At 42.3% G+C, this 23,016-nt stretch overlaps 1 protein-coding gene across 1 annotated transcript; it reads right to left on the bottom strand.

Moving 5' to 3' along the window:
- Positions 1 to 13,662: 13,662 nt before the first annotated feature.
- LOC104661590 (vomeronasal type-1 receptor 3) lies at positions 13,663 to 14,687 on the bottom strand. The gene is given in 6 exon segments (XM_030925602.1): positions 13,663 to 13,906; positions 13,908 to 14,049; positions 14,052 to 14,298; positions 14,300 to 14,592; positions 14,595 to 14,621; positions 14,624 to 14,687. Coding segments are annotated over 6 exon segments (942 nt in total). The 3' UTR covers positions 13,663 to 13,737.
- Positions 14,688 to 23,016: the final 8,329 nt, after the last annotated feature.

The raw sequence follows: 23,016 nt of genomic DNA, 5'->3' as shown, positions 1-23,016 counted from the left end.
CTGCCTTAATTTCATGATTCACCCAAAAGTCATTCAGCAGCATATAAGAAAAACCAAAGAAAGCACCTAAAATATATAAATACAGACATAAGCAAATGGAAACTTGCATCACATTTTAGGTAGAAAAAATATTATCAACATCAGTTGTGCTTAAAGTAACTTATTCATTTAATTTTGCTTCAATACAGATACAATTAGATATTAGATGTAGGCATGTTATTGGGGAAAAAAATCTTATAGATACAAACACAAATAAGACAAGAAATTTCTGAGAAAAAAATAATATTGGCCATCCCTGTGAGACATCTTGATTGATGAAAACACTGATAGAACATTGGAGCTAAAAATTCAGACAGAGACCAACGTTAAACGACAGAAATTTATTACTCACAGTTGTTGAGGCTGGAAAGTTCAAGATCAATGCATCAGCAAATTTGGTGTCTGACGAGAGCCCTGTTCCTCATAGATGGTAGCTTCTAGATGTGTCCTCACATGGCAGAAGGGGCAAAGGCACTCCCTTCAACCTCCTTCACAAGGGCACTAATTCCATTCATGAAGATGGTGCCCTCCTGGCTTATTCTCTTCCCCAAAGAATATAGCCAAAAAAAAAAAAAAAAAAAAAAAAAAAAGTCAGTTTTGATAAGGTTAATGCTAACGGGTTGTACCAGGAATTTTGAGGTTTCTGACAATAGGCAGGGCCCCAGAGTTCCCTCCTATGACATTTTTCCTGAAGTTTCTCACACTCTTTCTCAAACTGAAAGTGAATAAAAATATTTTGTTTTATTATTTAAGGAATTAAACATAAAGAAGGCCAGTTATGCATGATCCTCAAACAATTATTCAGTCAGTAGCGCTCTGTTGAGGAAGGGCACAGACCCTCACACCCACAGATGCATGATGTTTTATGAGACAGGAGACATCTCCCTGAGCCACAGCCCCACCTTTTATGGCTGACCAGAGGCTTCCACAAGCATGCACTGCTCTGCAGCCCTGCCACAGAGGCTTAACCCTGAGAATCTGACCTCAGAAGGTAACTGGTTACCACGTGCCCCAACACTGTGCACTGCAGGAATTCTGCCCTCTCTTTATGTTTTTATTTTTAGTTTTTGTGGGTACATAGTAGGTGTATATATTTATGGGTTACATGAGAGATTTTGATGCATGCAGTGTGTAATAATCACATCAGGGTAAATGAGTTATCCATCTCCTCAAGCATTTATCCTTCCTGTTACTAGCAATCCAACTGTACTCTTTTAGTTGTTTTTAAATGTACAATTAAACTTTTTTTTAATATAATCACCCTGTGGTGCTAGCAAATAAGACTAGGTCTTACTCATTCTATGTTTTGCACACATTTACTATCCCCACTTCCACCCCCATCCCTCCACTACTCTCCCCAGCTTCTGGTAACCATCATTCTACTCTCTGTCTCCATGAGTTCAATTGTTTTAATTTTTAGCTGCCACAAATAAGTGAGAAAATGTGGTTTATCTTTCTGTGCCTGGCTTATTTCACTTAACATAATGACCTCCAGTTCCATCCATTTTGTTGCAAATGGCAGGATCTCACATTTCATGGCTGAATAGTATTCCAATGTGTATACGTACCACATTTTCTTTATCCATTTATCTGTTGATGTTAGGTTGTTTCCAAATCTCAACTATTGTGAATAGTGTTGCAATAAACGTGGCAGTGCAAATATCTCTTCAATATCCTGATTTACTTTCTTTGGGGTATATTCCTAGGAGTAGGGTTGCTGGATCATAAAGTAGCTCGATTTTTAGTTTTTTGAGGATCCTCCAAACTGTTCTCCATAGTGGCTATACTAATTTACATTTCCACCAACAGTGTACAAGGATTCCCTTTCTCCACATCCTCAACAGCATTTGGATTCTTTTTTTTTTTTTTTAATGAGATGGAGTCTCGCTCTGTGGCCCAGGCTGGAGTGTAATGCCACAATCTCTACTCACTGCAACCGCTGCCTCCTGAATTCAAGTGATTGTTTTCAGTTCACAGCCCCAAAGATGATGTTCTCATTCAAATAGTCTATAGTTTTCAATATGGAAGACCAAACAGCTAGAAAGTAGTCAATGACACAAAACTCTTGAGTTCTGACCACTGAGTGGAGTGACCACTCCTGCTTACGGTTTTGCATGGCTGGCACTGAGGTTAAACACCCACAGCAGCCCAGTGGAACCATGAAGTGTCATTTTTTTCCCCACCCATTAGAAAACTAGGACTAGACATTTAGTAAATACTCAGTGAATTGTGTGTTGGGGAGGAGGGTCCCATAGAGCCAGCTTTGGACAATGGAGCGGGGGCAAAAAATTCCCACCAAAGGTGAATCCTAATTTTTCCTTTAGAGCTGAGATATTTCTGTTCCAGTCCAATTTCCTTCTAGATTATATTATTCCTATTTACCAAGTGGCATTCTGAGATCATTTATAGAGTCCAAACTGACCCATCTCAAAATGGAAATATAAACCTATATTTCAGGAAATACAGTACTTTTCAGGAAAGGTCCTAGCCCTAAGTTTGGCAGGAGCCTCTGACTTTAAGCAAGCTCAAAGTTGACATAGAAATCAGTGTAACTAGTAGTGTTGTGGTTGCTATGAGTTCAAAATCCCAAAGAATAAAAATAGAAAAATTAGTTGGACATGGTGGCACGTGCCTGTAATCCCAACTACTCGGGAGGCTGAGACAGGAGAATCGCTTGAACCCGGGAAGCGGAGGTTGCAGTGAGCCGAGATCGCGCCATTGCACTCCATCCTGGGTGACAGAGTGAGACTCTCTCACAAAAAAAGAGAAAAGAGCAGAAGGAGGGGAAGGGAGGGGAAGGGAGGGAAGGGAAGGGAAGAAGGGAAGGGAAGAAGGGAAGGGAAGGGAAGGGAAGGGGAGGGGAGGGGGAGGGGGAGGGGAAGGGGAAGGGGAAGAGGAAGGGGAAGGGAAGGGAAGGGAAGGGAAGAAAGGAAAAACATCTCTGCCCAGGAAGGGAGGGGCAGCTCAGGCTCCTAACCCAGGCAAGAGGGTGCACCAAATGCCTGGAAATATGCCTGAGCAAGGAGCGGAGAAATCAACACTGCAACAAGGCCTTTGCACAGGGAGAGGTGGTTCAGCCTCCTAATCTGGGGGTGTGAGTATGCCGGAAGCCAAGAGACGAATCCGTGTATGAGCAGAGAGAGTGCCGCTGCACCATGTTCTCTGCATGGGAACAGACAGGCAATCCAGAACTCACAATCCAGGTGAGAGGGTGCACCAAATGCCTGCAGACATGCCTCGGCCAAGAGCAGAGAAGATGCCTCTGCACCAAACTCTTCGCACAGGAAGGGAGTTGTGGCCCATGCTCCCGATCCAGGTAAGCAGGAGTGGGATCTGTCTCCCTCCCACTCCTCAGAACCAGTTGGGTTCACTCCCCTGACTGACCAAGCTAGCAGGCTAGGGCGCCCAGAAATACCATACATAGACTGGTCCTAGGTTGCAAAGCCACCTCTGGCCACAAATATCACCACCTGAGAGCAAGTATGGCTTCCGCAAATCTCCTCCCATTCCAGTCCTGTAATGAAAGAAAGCCGGATTCCGGGGCCTATTGCGGAAGTAGACGCCACACTTGCTGCTCAATTCTGCCTGTTCTGCTCAATCCAGGTCCTTCTCCTGCTCCAGAACAAGTGCTTTAATCTTTCTCACCAGAGACCTAAATACTTGTGGCAGCTGCTGCTGCCCAGCCACCAATGACTGCCTTGACAGGAGCCAGAATTGAAAATGGCATCCTCCTCTTGGTCCTGTGGTCCTGGGTCTGGGAAAATGCCTGCAGCTTTTCCCAGTGCCTTTCCCTCTCAGAGTCTCCCAGCCTCTCCCCAAGTTTGCCCCAGGGCTTGGGAGAAACAAGATGCTCTTCCATGGCCTGAGTTCCACATATCCCTGGTGAAAACGTGAATTACTGAGAGAGACTCTCTGTCCCTTTCACATACTAGGGATTCACTCACTTTTCTCAGATGAATGCCACCACCCAAGCTGCTTGCCCACTTTCCCTTCCCCAGGATTTGAAGTTATCTATGCTTCTCTGGTGAACTCTCATGTTCCTGCTTGAATAAAAGCTCAGTGTTCATCTCTATGGTCTATTTTGCTATTTCTGACATGGAAGACAAAAAAACAACCAGTGTTGCTAATAGCCCCACCATGACTACTACTCATGTGCATTTACAGTGGCATGATTAAATTCATTGCTTGATGTTCAGATGATGCCATTACTTTAGAGGGCAAAAACCTCAACCAGCCTAGTAATTCTATCACCTACCTAATGAATGAACCACAATAACATACAGATAAGTTTCCAAACGTGGAATTCAAAATCTACATACAAAATAAGTTATGCTATATGATTTCATATATATAAGCTACAAAACAGGTGAAAGTACAGGTGAGCTATACTGTTAGGAGTCAGAGTCATGGTTACTCCCAGAGGTAGTGACTGGGAAAGGCACAAGGAGGTGGCTGGGGTCTGATGATGTTCTGTTTTGCAACCTAAGACATGCATAATAAATAAACTGAACATGGGTTCCGTTTGTTAAAATTTCATTTAGTTGTGCACTTACGGCCTGTAGAAGTATTACGACTTTTTTAAAAAATACATATCAATTAAAACACAAAGAGAACATAAATGGATTAGTGAATTTTTTGTTGTTGTTTGAAACAGGGTTTCACTCTGTCACGTAGGCTGGAGTCAAGTGGTGTGACTTGACTCCAGCCTAGGCAACAGAGTGAAACACACAGAGTGAACACACAGCCTTGGCCTCCTGGGCTCAAGTGATCCTCCTACCTCAGCCTCCTGAGTAGCTGGGACTTCAGGCATGTGGCACCATGCCTGGCTAAGTTTTTAATTTTTTGTAGAGACGAGGTCTTGCTGTGTTGCTCATACTGGTCTCAAATTCCCGAGCTCAAGCAATCCTCCAGCCTCAGCCTCCCAAAGTGCTGGGATTACAAGTGTGAGCCAGCTCACCTGGCTTGATTAGTAATTTAATGCCTTAATGTTGTTAAAGTGGAGGTTGAAAGTATTAAATAACTTTATACCATGATAAATATTTTAAAGACTGCTGTAACCTCTGTGTTAAAAACTAAGATATACTTGTATATAACTCCCAAATAACAGGTTAACTGTGAATTTTTAAAATCTATATATAAAGCATAGAAGACGTTAAAATAGGAAGAATCAGAAAAGATGATGGGTATTCTGAGGAATACAGAAAGTTGATATATCCAATGCCAAATATACCCTTTAAAATATTAAACATAAATAGCTAAATTATTCCTGCCAAAGTCAAATATTATTTGACTATATTCAATCAGATTTTCCTTCAAGAGATACAACTAAAACATAAACATAATCTTTATATATATTTATGTTTTAGTTATATCTCTTGAAGGAGTAGAAAAATTAGAAGATAAATTATATGTAATTTAAACCAATTAAAATTAAAGTGGAAAAAGTAGATACATTATATGTGATTTTAACCAATTAATCAGTGAAGATGGTGATATATCAGATTAAAAAAGATAATACATTAAAATAGTTTAACATTGTTATAGTATTATTTTTACATATCTTAAAGCATAATTTTCCAATATTATTGCTTGATGAATAACAGACATATTCTGATTATCCCCACATATGTTAGTTAGACATATATAGGTGTTTTTCTGTATGTATCACCAATCCCTTGTGACGTCATTTTCGCAACTGTGCTTACAATTCTCTGGCAGATGAGTAAACAACTGGACATTGTGCAAAAATAGACAGCAAACATATATAGGATAAAATAAGTAGATTTTGTATTCTGTGTCAGGCAAAGCAGGGCCTGGAGATACCAGAGTCACGGCTGATGGAAACAAAAAGGCTGAGAGTTGAGGAACACACAGCACTCAGGGCAGAAATGTTCCCCAGCCACTGCCCAAGAGGATTAAAAAGAGCCAAAAATTGACAAAAGGAAAAGAGGATGTAAAAGCATACACAGATGTGCCCCAGGGCCAGGATGGCTTAGGTGACTCTGGACTCAGGGGAGGACCTGGACAGCTGTTGGGTCCCATGAATGTGTTGGACCTGCAACTTGTGCCGGTGCAGGATAAAACCCTGGAGCCTCTGGCCCAAGCCGTGATTCCCAAATCCAAAACATCAGGGAATAAGAACAGCACAGCACACAGTGAGTGTGAGATTTTGACATGAATCACAGCATAACAGTATCCATTATCTATTTTCCTTGTGATGGCTGCATTGAGTTATAGCCAGACATATAAAGAGGAAAATTATTTACTAGTGTGTTTAGGATCCAGCACGAGAGAATCAAGTGTCCAGTGAACTTGGGAAATATTACTGTAAGCTCTGCCCTACTGGAGTCCCTGGGGGAACAGGGATGGCCTGGAAGACACTCAGGAGGCAAGTGCTGCCAGGAGGCACAGCCCTGCCCAGTCTCTGAAGGCAGAATAGAAGTCCACATGAAAAATCATTGAAGTTGTTCAAACCAAAGATGTCATTGTCTGCCAGATTTCTTTAGAGAGAATGACCGAGAAGTTAGCTATAATCAGATGCATGAGAATCAAATCTGTGCACCTTAACCTGCACCCAGTGAGGAAAAGGGAGGCATAATGATAAAGAAGAGAGTTTCCCAGAATTTACAGAGTCAAATGTGTCAGTCTGTATTCTGCTAAACAATCCATCATGGTTGAGTATCATTGATCAAAGTGATTCCTGCACCTGCAGGCTATTCAGGTGATTATGACATGACTTCTTGGACAGGGCGTTCCAGAGAAACAAAACCAATTTAAATTGCTTAAATTTGAATAACTCAAATCATTGAATTAATAAATTATTTTAACTTAAATGCATACATGCAATTTATTTAAGTATAGATATTAATATTTAATAAATGTGTATTCATTTTAAGAAATTGGCTCGTGTCACTATGGAGGCTGAGAATTCCCATTATCTGCTGCCTTCAGGTCAGAAATGTGGGACACCCAGTAGTGTCACTTGAAGGTTTGAGAACCAGGAGTGCTAAGGGCAACAGAACATCCCTTCAGGGGTAGCCCCAGGTAAGGGACCCCAAAGAGTGACCTCACTTCCTTGACAATAGACCCCAACAGAACTTGGAACACTGGAAACCAGGCACCCACATTCTGGAAACAGTCTCTCCCCAGCTCACTTGGCTAAAGGCACTAAAGAGAATTAGATGTTATCCTGCTGATCCCAATTTCCTATAGTTCTGGCACCAGAAAACCCTGAATGGTAGGTTTTTCTGAAGCTGCTGACATTGGGTCAGTCCTCAACACCATCACCAACGCCATGTTCAGGAGGTACTCAAAGGTAACACTGGCAGCTGAGAGCAAGCCAATCAATGTCTGGTCACCACCCTAATCCCACCTGGACAGTCACACCCCACCTCCCTATGTGTGTTTGTGCAGTGGGGGTGATGTCATGTGGGTCTGACCTGTCCTGAGCAGAACCAGGTGTTCAGTTGTCAGAAACCCAGTGACCCATCACGTTCACTCCTCAGATCATGGCTCAAAAGTCTGCAGAGCAGAGACAAGAGATTGGCAAAGAGGTGTTGATGAGGTAATGTGTTCCATTTCCCTAGGTGAAAGGCAGGCGCACCACACTGTGAACAAGGACCAGTGCTGGACTGGAGTGAGTGCGAGAGCAAAACGTTCTCTAAGCTGGGCACGGTGGCTCACACCTGTAATCCCAGCACTTTGGGAGGTCAAGGCGGGCAGGTCACCTGAGGTCGGGAGGTTGAGATCAGCCTGGCTAATGTGGTGAAACCCCATCTCTACTAAAAATACAAAAAAAGTTAGCCAGGCATGGTGGTGGGTGCCTGTAATCCCAGCTACTTGGGAGGCTGAAGCAGGAGAATTGCTTGAACCCGGGAGGCAGAAGTTGCAGTGAGCCAAGACCACGCCGTTTCACTCCAGCGTGAGCAACAAGAAATAAAATCCATCTCAAAAAAAAAAAAGAAGAAGAAGAAGAAGAAGATCTAATCCAGAGCCTGGAGGGGGCAGGGGAAGGCCTTCTGCTGAGACACTACTGTAAATAGCTTTATTCAATACACACACACACACACACACACATGGGTGAAAAAATATGTAAACCTTGATATACAGATGTAGATATTCATTCTATTAGTTCTGTTTCTCTGTCTTCTTGAGTATAGCCATCCTAGTGGGTGTGAACTAACACTTCATTGCGGTTTTGATTTGAATTTCCCTAATGAATAAGAATTCTAAGTGCCTTTTCACACGCTTATTGGTCATTTATGTTTTATTCCTATATCCCCATGTGTTGTTATCACCAATAATTAAAACATACTCTGGTAAAATATTTTTCTAAGTTAATTTACTTATAAAATTACAAAGGCATGAAGTGATTTACTCAATGAATGCTGTTATCTCATTTAATTTTTCATGTCATATGTCATAATATGAGCTGATTCTCTCATTGGCGTGTCCTGTATTTCTGAAATGAACCATTCTCAATCATTTTGTGTACCTGTATATTAATTATGCATGCAAATTCATGACTTACGCTTGCTTAGTTTTAAGTTTTGACATAATGTATGTATTAGGTATCTTATTTGACAGAAATCACTTTTTCCTCTAAGTTTTCTAATTAGTGTAAAGTTGTTTGTCTTAGAATGTAGACTTTTTAAAAATCTCCATGAAGTTTTAAATATTGTTTATTTTTTAATATTAAGTATATATTTTCACATTTTTATTAACACTGCAGTAAGCTCTATTTTATCATTAATTTTATTTGATTATATTCCATGTAATATTTATTCTAAATTTTTTACTTACATTATATTTTATAAAATAAAAATTTAGGCTAAGCTTCTTTTATTTTTTTGAGACAGTGTCTTGCTCTGTCAGCCAGGCTGGAGAGCAGTGGTGCAATGTTGGCTCACTGCAACCTCCGCTTCCCAGGTTCAAGCAATTCTTCTGTCTCAGCCTCCCAAGTGGCTGGGATTACAGGTGCCCACCACCACGCCTGGCTATTTTTTGTATTTTTAGTAGAGATGGGGTTTCACCCTTTTGGACAGGCTGGTCTCGAACTCCTGACCTCAGGTAATCCGCCCATCTCAGCTTCCAAAAGTACTGGGATTACAGGCATGAGCCACCTCTCCCGGCCAAGGTGAAGCTTCTTTTTATAATTTAATTTCAGAGTTTGACATCAAAAACACATATTGTCAGGCATCTTCTATTGCAGTATTTGAATTTGCAGCCATTGAATTTTCTCTAACTACTTTTGAACAAATACAGTGTACAACTTGAATATGAAGAATTTTTATTGTCTTTTCAACTGAAAAGTTCTAAATATTATTTAGGAATATTGCTCAGTTTTTAGGTTAATATTTAAAATTGCTTCATAAACTATTTCAAAATATTATTTAATAGTAACAAGGTTAATCTCTATGATTAAAATATTTTACATTCGTTAAGGCTCCCTCTGTGATTACATTATTTCAGTCATTCCATATTGCTGAGTAATGTGATATGTAGCCCAGGTTAGATATACATCCATTGGACCAAATTTCGGCATTGTATTTTTCAAATATTTGAATTTTTAAGACATTTTACCTGCTTTACCTAACAATAATAAGAAAATGCCTGTGGAAATTTTTCACTTCAGCCACATGATTAGCCTGTTTGTATTATGATTCTTTCAAATTGCCTCCCTTGAATATTTCAAGGCAGTAATTACCACCAACTCCCTAGAAAAAGGGACGCATAAGCCTCCCCAGAGTCCCTGGCGTTGGCTCCTCCACAGATGGTGACTGGACGGTGACTGGTTCCGCCAGATTCACTTCCCAGAGGTCATCCTGATGCCTATTTCTTCTGAACAGGGTAATTGGGATTATTGCTAATACAGCATTTTCTACCCTCACAGGGTCCCGAAAATTAGGCAATTTTCTTGATAAGTTTCATATTCATCAGCTGTGAGTCGAATTCTAATGAAAACCTCTTTCTACAGTCCTGTGCTCATTTCACTCCACCCAGACCACTGCGTCCATTTTTACCTTAAAATATTTGAAATGAACGACTCTCCTCTCACAAAAAATTCACAGATTTCACAGGACTAACTTTCCTTTTAGAATTTAAGGTAAAATGCCACCTGCGCCCAACCCCGCATTCCCGTGCAAGACTGGGTGGGGAGCGCAGCTGCAGGCCTTGGGGAGCAGGAGCACAGAGCCAGGTAGAGAGGGGCTGCAGCCAAGTGGGAGGTCCAGACAAGGTGACCAGAGGGCCAGTTTTCAATGTGTGAATTTTTGAGCGAAGCCTCAAGCCCAAATGAGAAGAAATCTGCAAACAATAACTACTGACAGTGAGTCTGCAGAGTCATCTGAATGCATAACATGGAATGTTCTCAAACCAGAAGTAGCAGAATATGTGACTCCATTGATGAGGAGTGACTACTGGTTATAGGCCCCCGGGTCAAGGCAATTTTTATACCTTCCTGGTGGTTCAGAAAGGAGTCTCTGTAAAACCAGAAGCAAATAAAGGAAACAATCTGAATTTTCCTTTTTTTTTTTTTTTTTTTTTGAGACAAGTCTCTCGCTCTGTTGCCCGGGCTGGAGTGCAGTGGCATGATCTCGACTCACTGCAACCTCCACTTCCCAGGTTCAAGCGATTCTTCTGTCTCAGCCTTCCGAGTAGCTGGGATTACAGATGCCCACCACCTCACCCAACTAATTTTTGTATTTTAGTAGAGATGGGTTTTCGCCACGTTGGCCATGCTTGTCTCAAACTCCTGACCTCAAGTGATCTGCCCACCTCGGCCTCCCAAAGTGCTGAGATTACAGGCGTGAGCCACCACACCCGGCCGCTATTGCGAATTTCTATATTTTCTCTGTCCACTCTTCTGTAATTTCTTTTGTCCTGTTATTACAGGAAAGGGGTCCCAATCCAGACCCCAAGAGAGGGTTCTCAGATATCACACAAGAAAGAATTTAGGGTGAGTCCACAGCATAAAGCAAAAGCAAGTTTATTAAGAAAGCAAGTTTATTAAGAAAGTTTATTATGGTAAAAGAACCTTAGACCAAGCAGGACGTTCCTGAGGGTAAGAGGAGAAAGGCATCAGCCCTAGGTACAATGTTTGTATATATATACAGGATAAAAAAAGATCTTGGGGAGATGTGCTCTGCTACAAGGACTTGTGATAAAGGATTAATTTTCTTAATATATTTTGTGAGAATTAATATCATTATCTTTAAAGCAAAATTAGGAATGTCTTTGTTCTCCAGATATCAGGATATCCGGACACTCCCAAGTCTGGGTCTGTTTAGTAAACATTATTTATTCCCTTCACCATAAACATGTAGAGGCTAGGAATATCTAACTTTCTGGGAATGCAGCCCAGCAAGGGCCAGCCTCATCTTCCTAGCCCTCACTCAAAATGGAGTCACTCTGGTTCGAACGCCTCTGATGCTGTGCTTGTCTTTCTTTTATTTTGAATTACAAAAAAGAAGTGTGATGGCAGCTCATTCACCCTTTCGTGATTACTCCAGTGAGACGTTACTGTTCTGCTCTGGAGAAGATACTGTCAGAGTCCTGCATTTCCATCAGCTGGCATGCATGCCTTTGGACTCTACAGGTTCTTTGGATTGTAGCTGAATTTTCAATGTTTAGTCAATATGGATCTGATCTCTGCATGATCTTTTTTGTAAACGCTAACTTTTGTAACTTTTTTCCATTCTAAACATTTTTCTTTTCACTGCCAACCCTCTGCCTTATGATTTTATTGGAAATCAAGGACCTGCTTTTATTTGTTAATTTGCCATCATTTATGTATATATTGAAAGGTACAAGACCCACAAGCACAATGATCATTTTTATTTGTTTGAAACTTCAGCAGAATAGATATCTGCATGTGAAAGAGATCAAATGAAAAAAACTAAAAGGCAGAAATGAAGTCCACAGGCAAACAGCCCGGGCAGCGCCCTGACAGCCCGGGCAGCGCCCTGAGCCTAGTTAAAGATCGACCCCAGACCTAACCAATTAGGTTATCTATAGACTCCAGACATTGTAAGGACAAACGTTGTGAAAGTCTCTGTCCTGCTCTAATTACCAGTGTCTGCCACATATCTTAGTCCTGGGCCCAGTACAAACACAATCCTCTATTTTGTCCCAACTTCCTGAGCCCAACACAAACACATCCCCCCCACACACACACATCTCAGAAACACCACCTAGAGAGCCCCTGATAAGGTCACAACCGTTTGTAGTTTTACTAAATGCACGGGAACAAATAGAAAACTGTTAATTGTATAACTTAAAATATTAACCAATTACCAGTTGTGATGCTGCAACCAAAAGAATTCCTTTGTACCTCTGTAACCTTACATATCCTGTATGCATCGGGCTATAAAAAGCGGGCACATGCATCATTCGGGGCCCTCTTGTATGTTGTAGAATGGAGGGACCAAGTTCGAACTTGCATTAAAGATCCTTGCCGCTTGGCTTTGACTCTGGACTCTGGTGGTCTTCTTCGGGGAATAAACGGTCTGGGCATAACACATGCTTTATGAAGTTGCTTCAATAGGAGCCCATGGGATGCCAGAAATTAGCATTTCTTTGCTGCCACAGGCTGATGATACTGCTGCTATTAGAGAAAGTTTCGCTGTGGCACCAAGTCACATCATTTTCATAGAAAAAGATGACTTGTAGCTTATTTTAGAAGTAGGAACATTTGGTCTATTCAACTAGACTTGCAATTTAAAAAATAAAAAAAGCTTGCATTCATTAAAGAAAAAATGAATTTAAGGTAAAATGACAAAACCTGGTCTTTAACATCCTGAAGGATCTGATACGTTATTTTCCCTCCAACTCCATCCCAGGCCCGGTGGTGGAACTGCTGTTTTTCCTTCTTACCTTTTAGAAAAGTATGCATCTAGATTTTATTCAAAAATAGAAGAAACAACAGTAGAATGATATAAATAGCAAAAATTTTAAACTCAAAATATTAAGTATAAATTACAAAAACATACAAACAACAGAATATGTGGGATAAATACCAAATTTTATACAATTACTCTGGATTAAAAGGCTGAACGTTCAGGTGAAGGAGCAGAGAATGCTCCTTCACAACCAAAAGAGAGAAAATCTTCGTAAAAATATAAGAAGCATGAACATAAGATCTACACATCAGAAAAATTATAGGACAGAATTCTTTTTAAATAATCAAAAACTAGTCTCATTAAAATAAAGTATAATCATCAAGGACAAAAATAAAATTCTACAATTTGAAAATGGGAAAAAATGAAGATTAATTCAAAACAAAAAAGGGTGTGAATTATGACTTTCTTCTCACTTTCTTCATTGATCATCACTTAAAGCTTTATTTCATTACTTTTCTTACACTGCTGTGCCCAGTTAATTTCATGACATTTTTTATTAATTGGTTTAAAGTTGCATTATTCCAAATTATTAGAGGCCCACATTTAATGAATAATTTGCCTCTAAACTTCTCCATTGCAACATTAACAAAATGAAAATTATGAAAGCACTTTACAAAACATTTCATCTGTAACTATCATTTATGACACATGAAAAATCCTTGAAGGGCAAAGACAGATTCTGAGTCTCACACACACTTTGCAATTGTCTGCCAATTGTGGTGCTTAACCTTCTGCAGGAAGAAATCAACAAATGGCCATTCATTGTACAGAAAGAAGACAATCCACATAAATCGAAGAACTATCTGACCAGCTTAGGAAACTGTGTATTCTTCCTACAGCAGGCACAGCCCAGCCTGGGTATCCTGGGATGGCGGCTCATGAGCACAAAGGGGCTGACCGTGGGAAAGCAGGCAGTCATCAGCGCAGAGGTGTTCACCAGCCACCAACTGGGATTAGGAAAAAGAGACATGTAAAGATGGAGGAGAGCGAGTAAAATAACACAAGGTGTTCACCAGGACCAGGATATTTTGGGCGACTCTCGACTCAGTCGGGGATGGGGGGGAGAGGTTGGTCCCCTGAATGTGCTGGACCTGCTGCTTGCGTCTGTGTGGATAAAAACCATGGAGCCACTGGCCAAGGTCATGAGCCCCACACACGAAACAAGAAGGGATGATAACAAGACAATATGTAATGAACGTAGAATTCTGCTCCTACGTCCTCCAGAACAACATTTATAATCATTTGTCTTTGTGCTATTTATGCTGTTCCACTTGCCAGTCATATGTAGAGGAACAGTAATATTTACCAGCATGTTCAGAATCCAGCACAGGACCAGGATGTTGGAGGACCTGATGTATCCGGGAAGACCTGATGTATCCGGGAGCATGTAGTTTAAGCTGTGCCCACCTGAATTCGCAGGGGCTGATGGTGATGACCTGGAAGATACTCAGGAGGCAGGCGTTGCCAATGCACACAGCCCTGCCCACTGTGTGAACATAAAACACAAGTTTGCATCCAATATCACTCTCAGTATCCTTCAATCCAAAAGCAGCCATTGTTTGTGGGATTCCTTTAGAGAGTATAACCAAGGAGTTGGCTATGGTCAGATGCTTGAGAATCAGATCTGTGGACCATAACATACCTCTGGTGAAAAAAGGAAACTATAGTGGTAAAGAAGAAACTCCCCAGGAATCCGACTATGATCTGAGATAAGAAGATAGTGCCTATTGCCAAATCCCTGGAGGCCATTTGTCATTTTTCAGTGACTGATAATTACATTCAAAGTGAGAGAACCCTGTGTGGAAACACAAAATCTGTTTCACTTTTGCAAATGAAATCCCCTATTGTCCACTTACCATTGTTTCCAACTTAGATGTTCTCTTATTAGACCCTGTTTTTTTATTTTTAATAATTATTTTATTTTATTTTATTTTATTTTATTTTATTTTATTTTATTTTATTTTATTTTATTTTATTTTTTAGACCGAGTTTCACTCTGTCACCAGGCTGGAGTGTGGTGGCATGATCTCAGCTCACTGCAACCTCCACCTCCCGGGTTCAAGGAATTCCCCTGCCTCAGCCTCCCGAGTAGCTGGGACTACAGGCATGTGCCACCAGACCCAGCTAAATTTTTTTGTATTTTAGTAGAGACAGGGTTTCCCCATGTTGGCCAGGACGGTCTCAATCTCCTGACCTCATGATCTGCCCACCTCGGACTCCCAAAGTGCTGAGATTACAGGCATGAGCCACCATCCCCAACCAGACCTTGTTTTTTAAATAAGAGTTTTGCTCTAAAAAGAAAAACATGTACATCCCCATGAGAAGAGTACTATATTAGTGTTTTACATATAACTTTTACAGTAATTCTGTGGTATAAGTGCTTTATTATTTCCATATTACAGGTAAGGAGCTCTTACACAAGGAAGTTTAACGACTTTTCTAAAGTAACTTCTTTGTAAGAGGCAGAATCAAAATTGGACAATGTGTTTAATCACTATGTGTCTTACCTTTGGCCATAGCTATGTTTTTCTAATGCTTCACACAATTTATGTTGTATATCTTGTCATTTTCTTTAAACCTGGTTGTAGTTTTTTCTTAATTTTTGATTGTGGCAATTTCTCATTTAAATCTACTTGCTTATTTTATGAGCAAATATCACCTATAATGATTCAGAAATCCAAGTAGAATATAGATGCACTGATTTAGTATAATCCTAAAAGAATAATCATACAAGACCAAATGAAATGTATTGAATGCTTAAATGATTTCATGTTGAAATTAAAAAAGAAGATTCTTTTTCATCTTAACCAAGAAGGATACAGAAATGACTGCTGCTAAGCAAGGGGACAAGGGATATGAGTAGGAGATAAAACACTGCAAAGGAGAACCAGGTTGTCATTAATTACAGAGAAATTTAGTATTTGTTTATGAATACAAAAATATCAAATGAAATTATTTCAGGTCAGGCATCGTGGCTTTTGTGGCTCTCACCTGTAATCCCAGAACTTTGGGAGGCTGAGATGGGCAGATCACTTGAGGTCAGGAGTTCGAGACCAACCTGGCCAACATGGTGAAACTCCGTCTCTACTAAAAATACAAAAATTAGCCAGGCATAGTGATGCATGCACCTGTGGTCCCAGCTACTTGGGATGTGGAGGCAAGAGAATCGCTTGAACCCAGGAGGTGGAGGCTGCAGTGAACCAAGATCTCACCACTGTACTCCAGCCTGGGTGACAGAGAAAGACTCCATCTCAAAAAAAAAAGAAAAATTATTTAATGTCAGAATTGTTATATATATTAAAATATAAGCCTATTATTTAAAAGGAACACTCAAGGTAGGGAAAATATTCACTGAATTGTTACTAAGATGAGTATTGAGCCTAAGAATGGCTTTAGAACATTTTTGAAGATACAGTAAATATTAACAAATAATTTACTTCTGAAAACTACTGAAGTCCATGATTTTTGTTCTAATATGAAAACCTAAGGTCATCAAGATACCTTTCCTTGACCGCTCCTCCCCTGACTTCATGAAAGAATATGGTCTTTTCATCATTCTCAGAGATCAGATGCTTCCTGTCACCACTCATCACAGTCTCCATTAGGTACTTCCAGAGTAGTGTTGTACCCAAGTGAGTTAGAGAGAAACGTCACACTTTGAGACAAATTCTGGAGTCCTTTATTAGCCTGTGACCGAGAGACAGCTAGCGCTCGAAATTCTCTCAGCCCCAAGAGGGGGCTAGATTTTTTTTTTATACTTTGGTTTAGAGTGGGGAGGGGGATTCTAGCTGCAGCAACTTTATAGAAGAGAAACAAACAAAGTTAAAAAGAAAAATGGTTACAGGAAAACAAACAGTTCCAGGTGCAGGGGCTTTAAATTCATCACAAAGTGATAGGTGAGGGACTCTGGGCGTTACCTACCGGACAAATGCGAGGGCTTTATGGTACCATCTCTGAGTAAATTGCTGGGAACTGTGGACACCAGTTTGCCTCAGCACCTTATCAGTTAATTGGACTCTTTGATAGGCTGAGACTCAGCTTACACAAGTTAACTCCTTGAGGAAGGGGGTGGGTAAGGAGTCCTTGATGTCTTGCAAATGAAGGAGCCAAATGGAGTCCATCCATTTTTCTCATCTAGGGGAGAGTTTATTCATATTAAAACAAGGTTAGGTAGCTAAGGGAGAGTCTATCCATGTTAAAACAAGGTTAGGTATTACATTCCCCACTTGCGTTTTGGGGGAATCAAATCGTTGATTCCTCAGCTATAACAAGGAGGTCATATTGGGTTTTAAGATACATAGCTTGACAGAAGCTATGCACTGTTTTATAAAATTAAGAAACCAGTTTAATATACACAGCCTGAAGATTAAGCCTAACAGCAGGAGAAGGGGTCTAGCTAACCTCATGACCAGAGTAGTTAGCCATGGTTTCCAGTTAAACATGCTTTGATACCAGGGGATGTTATTTTCTCCCTCTTGTTGGCGTCTATCTAGATTTTCTCCAGCCTTTTGGAGAGTATCCTTTATGACCCCAGACTGATTGGCATAGAAGCAACAACTGTCTCCTAGGGCTGTGCATAAACCTCCTTGGGAGAGGAATAGCAGATCTAAGCCTTGGCAGTTTGAAGAACTACTTCAGCCAGAGACTCTACCTGGATATGCAGTGTATCTATGGCTGACTGGAGGTTGCTTAAATCAGCATCTACCTGTTGAGACAGGGACATTAGTCTAGTTTCTCCCTGAACTAGGGCAGTCATGTCGATGGCTGCTGATCTGGCTATGCTAAGGCCGTCCAGGAGGGGTACTAGGAGCAGGGCGCCTCAGCGAAACCTGGGATGTAATCCAGGGGGAGAGATGAGGAGTTGTCCTTCTGGTCTACTGTACATGTATGCCTGGGGAAGTACATGAACTAACACGCTCAAGAGAGGTCCTGATTCAGTCCCATCGATACAGTGAGTGAGACTGGAGGTGCAGGCTAACCAGGTATTGTTAGGTGCCTGGTAAGAGACTGAAGTGCTTAAGGAAGTAAGTAGGGACTGGTTACAAGTAACCTGAAAGGGAGAAGCAGGTAAGTTATATCCGGTGCTAATTAGACAAGAAGCATTCCCAGACACGTCTCCTAGTGTGAGGGCATGGGGTCATGCACGACAAAATAGAGGACCACTTCTAAGCATGGCTTCTACTCCTAATCTCACATAGTAAGGGGGTTTGGCTTTTAGACATAGCCAACAATCTTGAGCTAGTTTAGGCTGGGTGAGATTAAGGAGGTGATGTACCCCACCTAGTATGAACATCAGGCTGGGTTGGAGATGTTGTCATTGCAGCTGGGGTTTAGGAACTAGGAATGGCAGCGGAACAGTTAAATTGACCTTATCTGGGTGTTTTTGGAACATAGGGTCACCTAGATCAGTTAAAGGCCCGATTGGCTTAGGAGGGCTCCATGAGACCAGGATTTTTTTCTGGATGGTGAACATAGTTCCAACATCAAATCCCAGGATATAAAGCCTTAATTCCTGTGACATGCTGTAGTACCATTGAGCTGAATTAGGGTTATGAACGGTTATAGTAGGAGGATTGCAATATTTTGTAGTACACAGTCTAGGATGGGAAGCACGGGCAATGGAAAGAGTTGAAGACTGGGTTAATCCCCCAGAATAAGTGGCTAAAGTTACACATGTCCAGTCAAGGCAGAAAAACTGGTAAGTATATCGACAACTAGAGTCAGGGTGATTTCCAGGACAGAGGTAAAAGTCAACATTTTGGAGTCCTTTTTCTGCACCTTTGGCACTCCCACATCCAGTCTGGTTGACAGAGTGTCTAAATCCCGCAGCAAGGTCGACGTTTCCTGCTCCTGTGACTGGCAGCTTACATTGTTTTTCGTGGGTATGGGCAGGTTCTGGGAACAAAGCACACAAATTGACTGCAAAAGAGACTTCCTTGGAGGTTCCTGTCTTCCAAGTAGTGTTTGCTAATACATGTCCTGTTGTGAAAGAAGTGAGGAGAAAAGAATATGAAGGGGCGCGGAGGGCATATCAAGTGGAAAGAGACAGGAGAGGTAAATAAAAGGAATTAATCTAATGGCTTTACTTGACTTAAATGATGTTTTAAGGGGCCTGGCCCAGGCTTGGGAACCCATGTTTCTTGCTGGGCTTTGTTGGTCTTTTTGATGCGGGAGTGATGAATCGAAGCAGGAATGCTATCCACCTTCAGAGCCGTCAGCGTGGTGAGGATGACAGTATGAGGTCCTTTCCAAGCAGGAGTGAGTCCTTCTTTCTGGAACTTTTTAACAAACACCAGGTCACCCATCTGGAATGAGTGGCAAGGCCCCATCTGGTCAGGAACTGGATTGGGATGAGTTCGCCGGACGAGTGGCTGGATGATATCTCACATCTGTTGGAGAGACTGTAGGTACTGTAATAAATTAGCTTGTGATATTTCTGCTACATGAGTATCCCTTAGCTTAGGCAAGATAGGCGGCGCCCTCCCACACATGATTTCAAAAGGTGAAAAACCCTCCCGGTAAGGAGTGCATCTTACTCTAAGAAGGCTAAAGGAAAGAGTCTTACCCAATTTTCACGGGTTTCTAAGATTAATTTTGTAAGAGTACTTTTTAGGGTGCGGTTCATGCATTCTACCTGCCCAGAGCTCTGGGGTCAATAAGCACAATGGAACTTCCATTGAATGTTTAATGCTTTACTGACCGACTGAGCTATGGATGAGGTGAGGGCTGGCCCATTATCAGACCCTATGGCAGCAGGCAGCCCATGTCGAGGGATGATTTCATTGAGTAAAAACCTAACTACCATGGTGGCAGTCTTGTTTTTGGTCGCAAATGCCTCAGTCCATCCGGAGAAAGTGTCTACTAGTATCAGAAGGTATTTGTACCCAGCCCAGTGTGGTTTTATTTCTGTAAAGTCAATTTCCCACCTTTCTCCTGGTGAGTTTTCCTTTGAGGCGGTGGCCTGAGCTGGGTTTAGGACCTTGCTTGGCGTTTACCTGAGTGCAAGCCATACACCAGAGGGCTGCTTGATCACTAAGTTCTGAAGGTGGGTGATCTTAAAACTGTTCCTGAGGAGCTGGGCAAGTTTTGCTCCTCCCAAATGGGTGGTAGAATGCAGAAGACTGATTAAAGTTTCCCAGAGAGTTTGAGTATGAAGATTCTGGAGTAAGGAAGAATCCACCAACCTTTTTGATTTTTATTGATCTGAGATCTGAAGCCAGTTTCTCCTACTCTGCCAAGTATACAGGACGATCAAGTAAATCAGGCTGTGGAAAGGAGACTGCTGGCAGTAAGTTTACAGGCAATGGCCATGTCTTCTCTTTGATGTCCTTTGCAGTGTATTACAGCCACCTGCTGAGGGAGCCATACAGCTTCAAGCAGGGCTAGAATTTCTTCTTTGTTTTTGATAGTCTTTCCTGCTGAGATGAGTAGCCCGGACTCTTGATAGGTGGCTCCATGCACATACACAGTAGCAAATGCATATCTGCTGTCAGTGTAAATGATTTTTTTTGTTTTGTTTTTTGTTTGTTTGTTTGTTTGAGATGGAGTCTCGCTCTGTCGCCTAGGCTGGAGTGCAGTGATGCGATCTCGGCTCACTGTAAGCTCAGCCTCCCAGGTTCATGCCATTCTCCTGCCTCAGCCTCCCGAGTAGCTGGGCCTAAAGGCACCTGCCACCGTGCCCAGCTAATTTTTTGTTTTAGTAGAGATGGGGTTTCACCATGTCAGCCAGGATGGTCTCAATCTCCTGACCTTGTGATCTGCCCGCCTCAGCCTCCCAAAGTGCTGGGATTACAGGCATGAGTCACTGCACCCAGCTGTCAGTGAGAATGTTAATACGTTCCTACTTACCCCATCAGAGAGCCTGTGTGAGGGCAACCAACTCAGCTCTCTGTGCTGAGGTGCCCCCTGGCAGAGCTTGGGCCTAAAGAATATCTGTCTCCATAGTAACGGCTGCACCAGCCTTTCGTACTCCCTGTTCAAGGAAGCTGCTACCATCTGTAAACACGGTGGCATCTGCCTTCTTTAGGGGCACATCTTGGAGATGGGTCAGCCAGTTTCCATAGTTTCTAACAATTCCTGGCAGTCATGGATGGGTGTAGTGAAGTCTGGATCAGGGAGTAAAGTAGCTGGATTTAAACACCTTGTGGGAGAGAAAGTCAAACGAGGCTGATCTAACAGTAAACTCTAATACTGTAGGATGTGAGCATTCAACATCCATTTGCCAGAAGCACTTCGTAGCAGAGTCTCTACGGCAAGAGGAGCCGTAAGGGTTAAATTCTGGCCTAAGGTCAGCTTATCAGCCTCCTGGACTAGGCTTGCTGTTGCTGCTTCAGCTCACAGACAACTTGCCCATCCAGAGGCCACAGGGTCCAGTCTCTTAGACAAATAGGCTACTGGGCATCTCCAGGGTCCTAAAGTCTGAGTGAGCACCCCCTTAGCAACTCCCTGGCTTTCATGACAAAATGGTGAAATGGTTTTGAATATTAGGGAGGGTTAGAGCGGGGGCCTCGGTTAATGTCTTTTTCAGGTTTTGAAAAGCCTGTTCTTCTGTGTCAGTCTAAATTAGTGGACCATTCCCTCCTGTAGCAGTGTACAGGGGCTTGGCAATCCCCACGAACCATGATATCCATAGACAACAGTATCCCACAGGCCCCAGGAATTCACATACCTGTCTCTTGGTGGTGGGAGTGGGGATTCATAAGATGGCTTCTTTCCAGGCACTGGTGAGTGTCCTTTTTCCTTGGTTTATCTCCTATTCCAGGTAGGACACTCTGGGAAGACAAAACTGGGCCTTCTTGGCCGAGACTAGATACCTGAGCTGCTGAAGGTGGTAAAGCAGGTCCCTAGTATGTTGCAGGCAGCTGTCAGTAGTTTCAGTAGCTAATAAAAGATCATCAACATACTGAAAAAGAGGACACTTAGGGTGACTGCCTCAGAATGGCATGAGATCCTCCTGGAGGGCTTCCCCAAAAAGAGTGGGGGAATTCCTAAAACCTTGAGGCAACTGAGTCCAGGTTAACTGGGTGGTGTCTCCTGAGCCAGGATCTGTCTATTTAAAAGCAAAGATTGGTTGGCTTTTCAGGGTGAGAGGAATAGCAAAAAAGGCATCCTTTAGGTCAAGGACAGTGTATACTGTATGTTCTGGTGGGAGCAGGCTGAGTAGATAGAGTATAAGGATTAGGGACAGTCAGATGGAGGGTAACAGTCCATTTGTTAACTTCCCTTAAGTCCTGTACCAGCTGGTAATCATTTGTTTTGGGTTTCTGTACCAGCAAAAATGGAGTATTCCAAGCGGACTGACATGGTGTGAGTATGCCAGCTTGTAACAGTCGCTGAATATGGGGACTGATCCCCTGTCTAGCCCGCTGACTCACAGGATATTGCTCTATCTGGACTGGCAAGGTGGTGGCCAGGAGTTCTACAACCACTGGTGGATGGTGCTGAGCCAATCCTGGGGGGTTTGACTCAGCCCAGACCCAGGGAAAGAGTGTCTGTAAGTCCAATAGGAGAGGATTAGTGTTATTCCCCAGTGGTTTTGATGGTGAAACTAAAAGATGTTCCTCTGACAGAGGGGTAGTTAGCAGGAGTTGGGCAGTGGGGGATGTGGTGTCTCCCAGTTTGAGGTGAGCCTGCTGGGCTGAGAAGGAGATAGAGGCCTGTAACTTACGGAGTGGGTCTCGTCAGAGGAGGGGAAAAGGGCACTCTGGGACCACAAGAAATGAGTGAGTTACTCTTTTCTGTCCCAAACTCACTTCTCGTGAGTGTGTGACAGGATATTGAATTAGCTCCAGTAGCCCTTTGTATGGCCACTCTTTTATTAGAGATACTGCCCAAGGATGTCTGCAGTGTGGAGTGCTCTGCCCCCATATCTATTAGGAAGCATACAGGCTGGCCCCCCACTGTAGCAGTCACCATGGGCTCCCGGGAGCCAAGAGAGAGGGAACCCTGGTCCCGTCACTCATCTGACTCTTCCATTGTGGGGAGGGTGAGGACTTTTTTCTTTTCTGGTTTTTCTTCTAGTAGTAATGGGCATTCTTTTTTCCAGTGTCCAGTCTGCTTACAATCAGCACATTGGTTT

This window comes from Rhinopithecus roxellana, chromosome 20 (genome assembly GCF_007565055.1).
Source record: "Rhinopithecus roxellana isolate Shanxi Qingling chromosome 20, ASM756505v1, whole genome shotgun sequence".
Lineage (NCBI taxonomy): Eukaryota > Metazoa > Chordata > Mammalia > Primates > Cercopithecidae > Rhinopithecus > Rhinopithecus roxellana.
The sequence above is the reverse complement of the archived record's forward strand: the minus strand, read 5'-3'. Positions and strand labels throughout refer to the sequence as shown.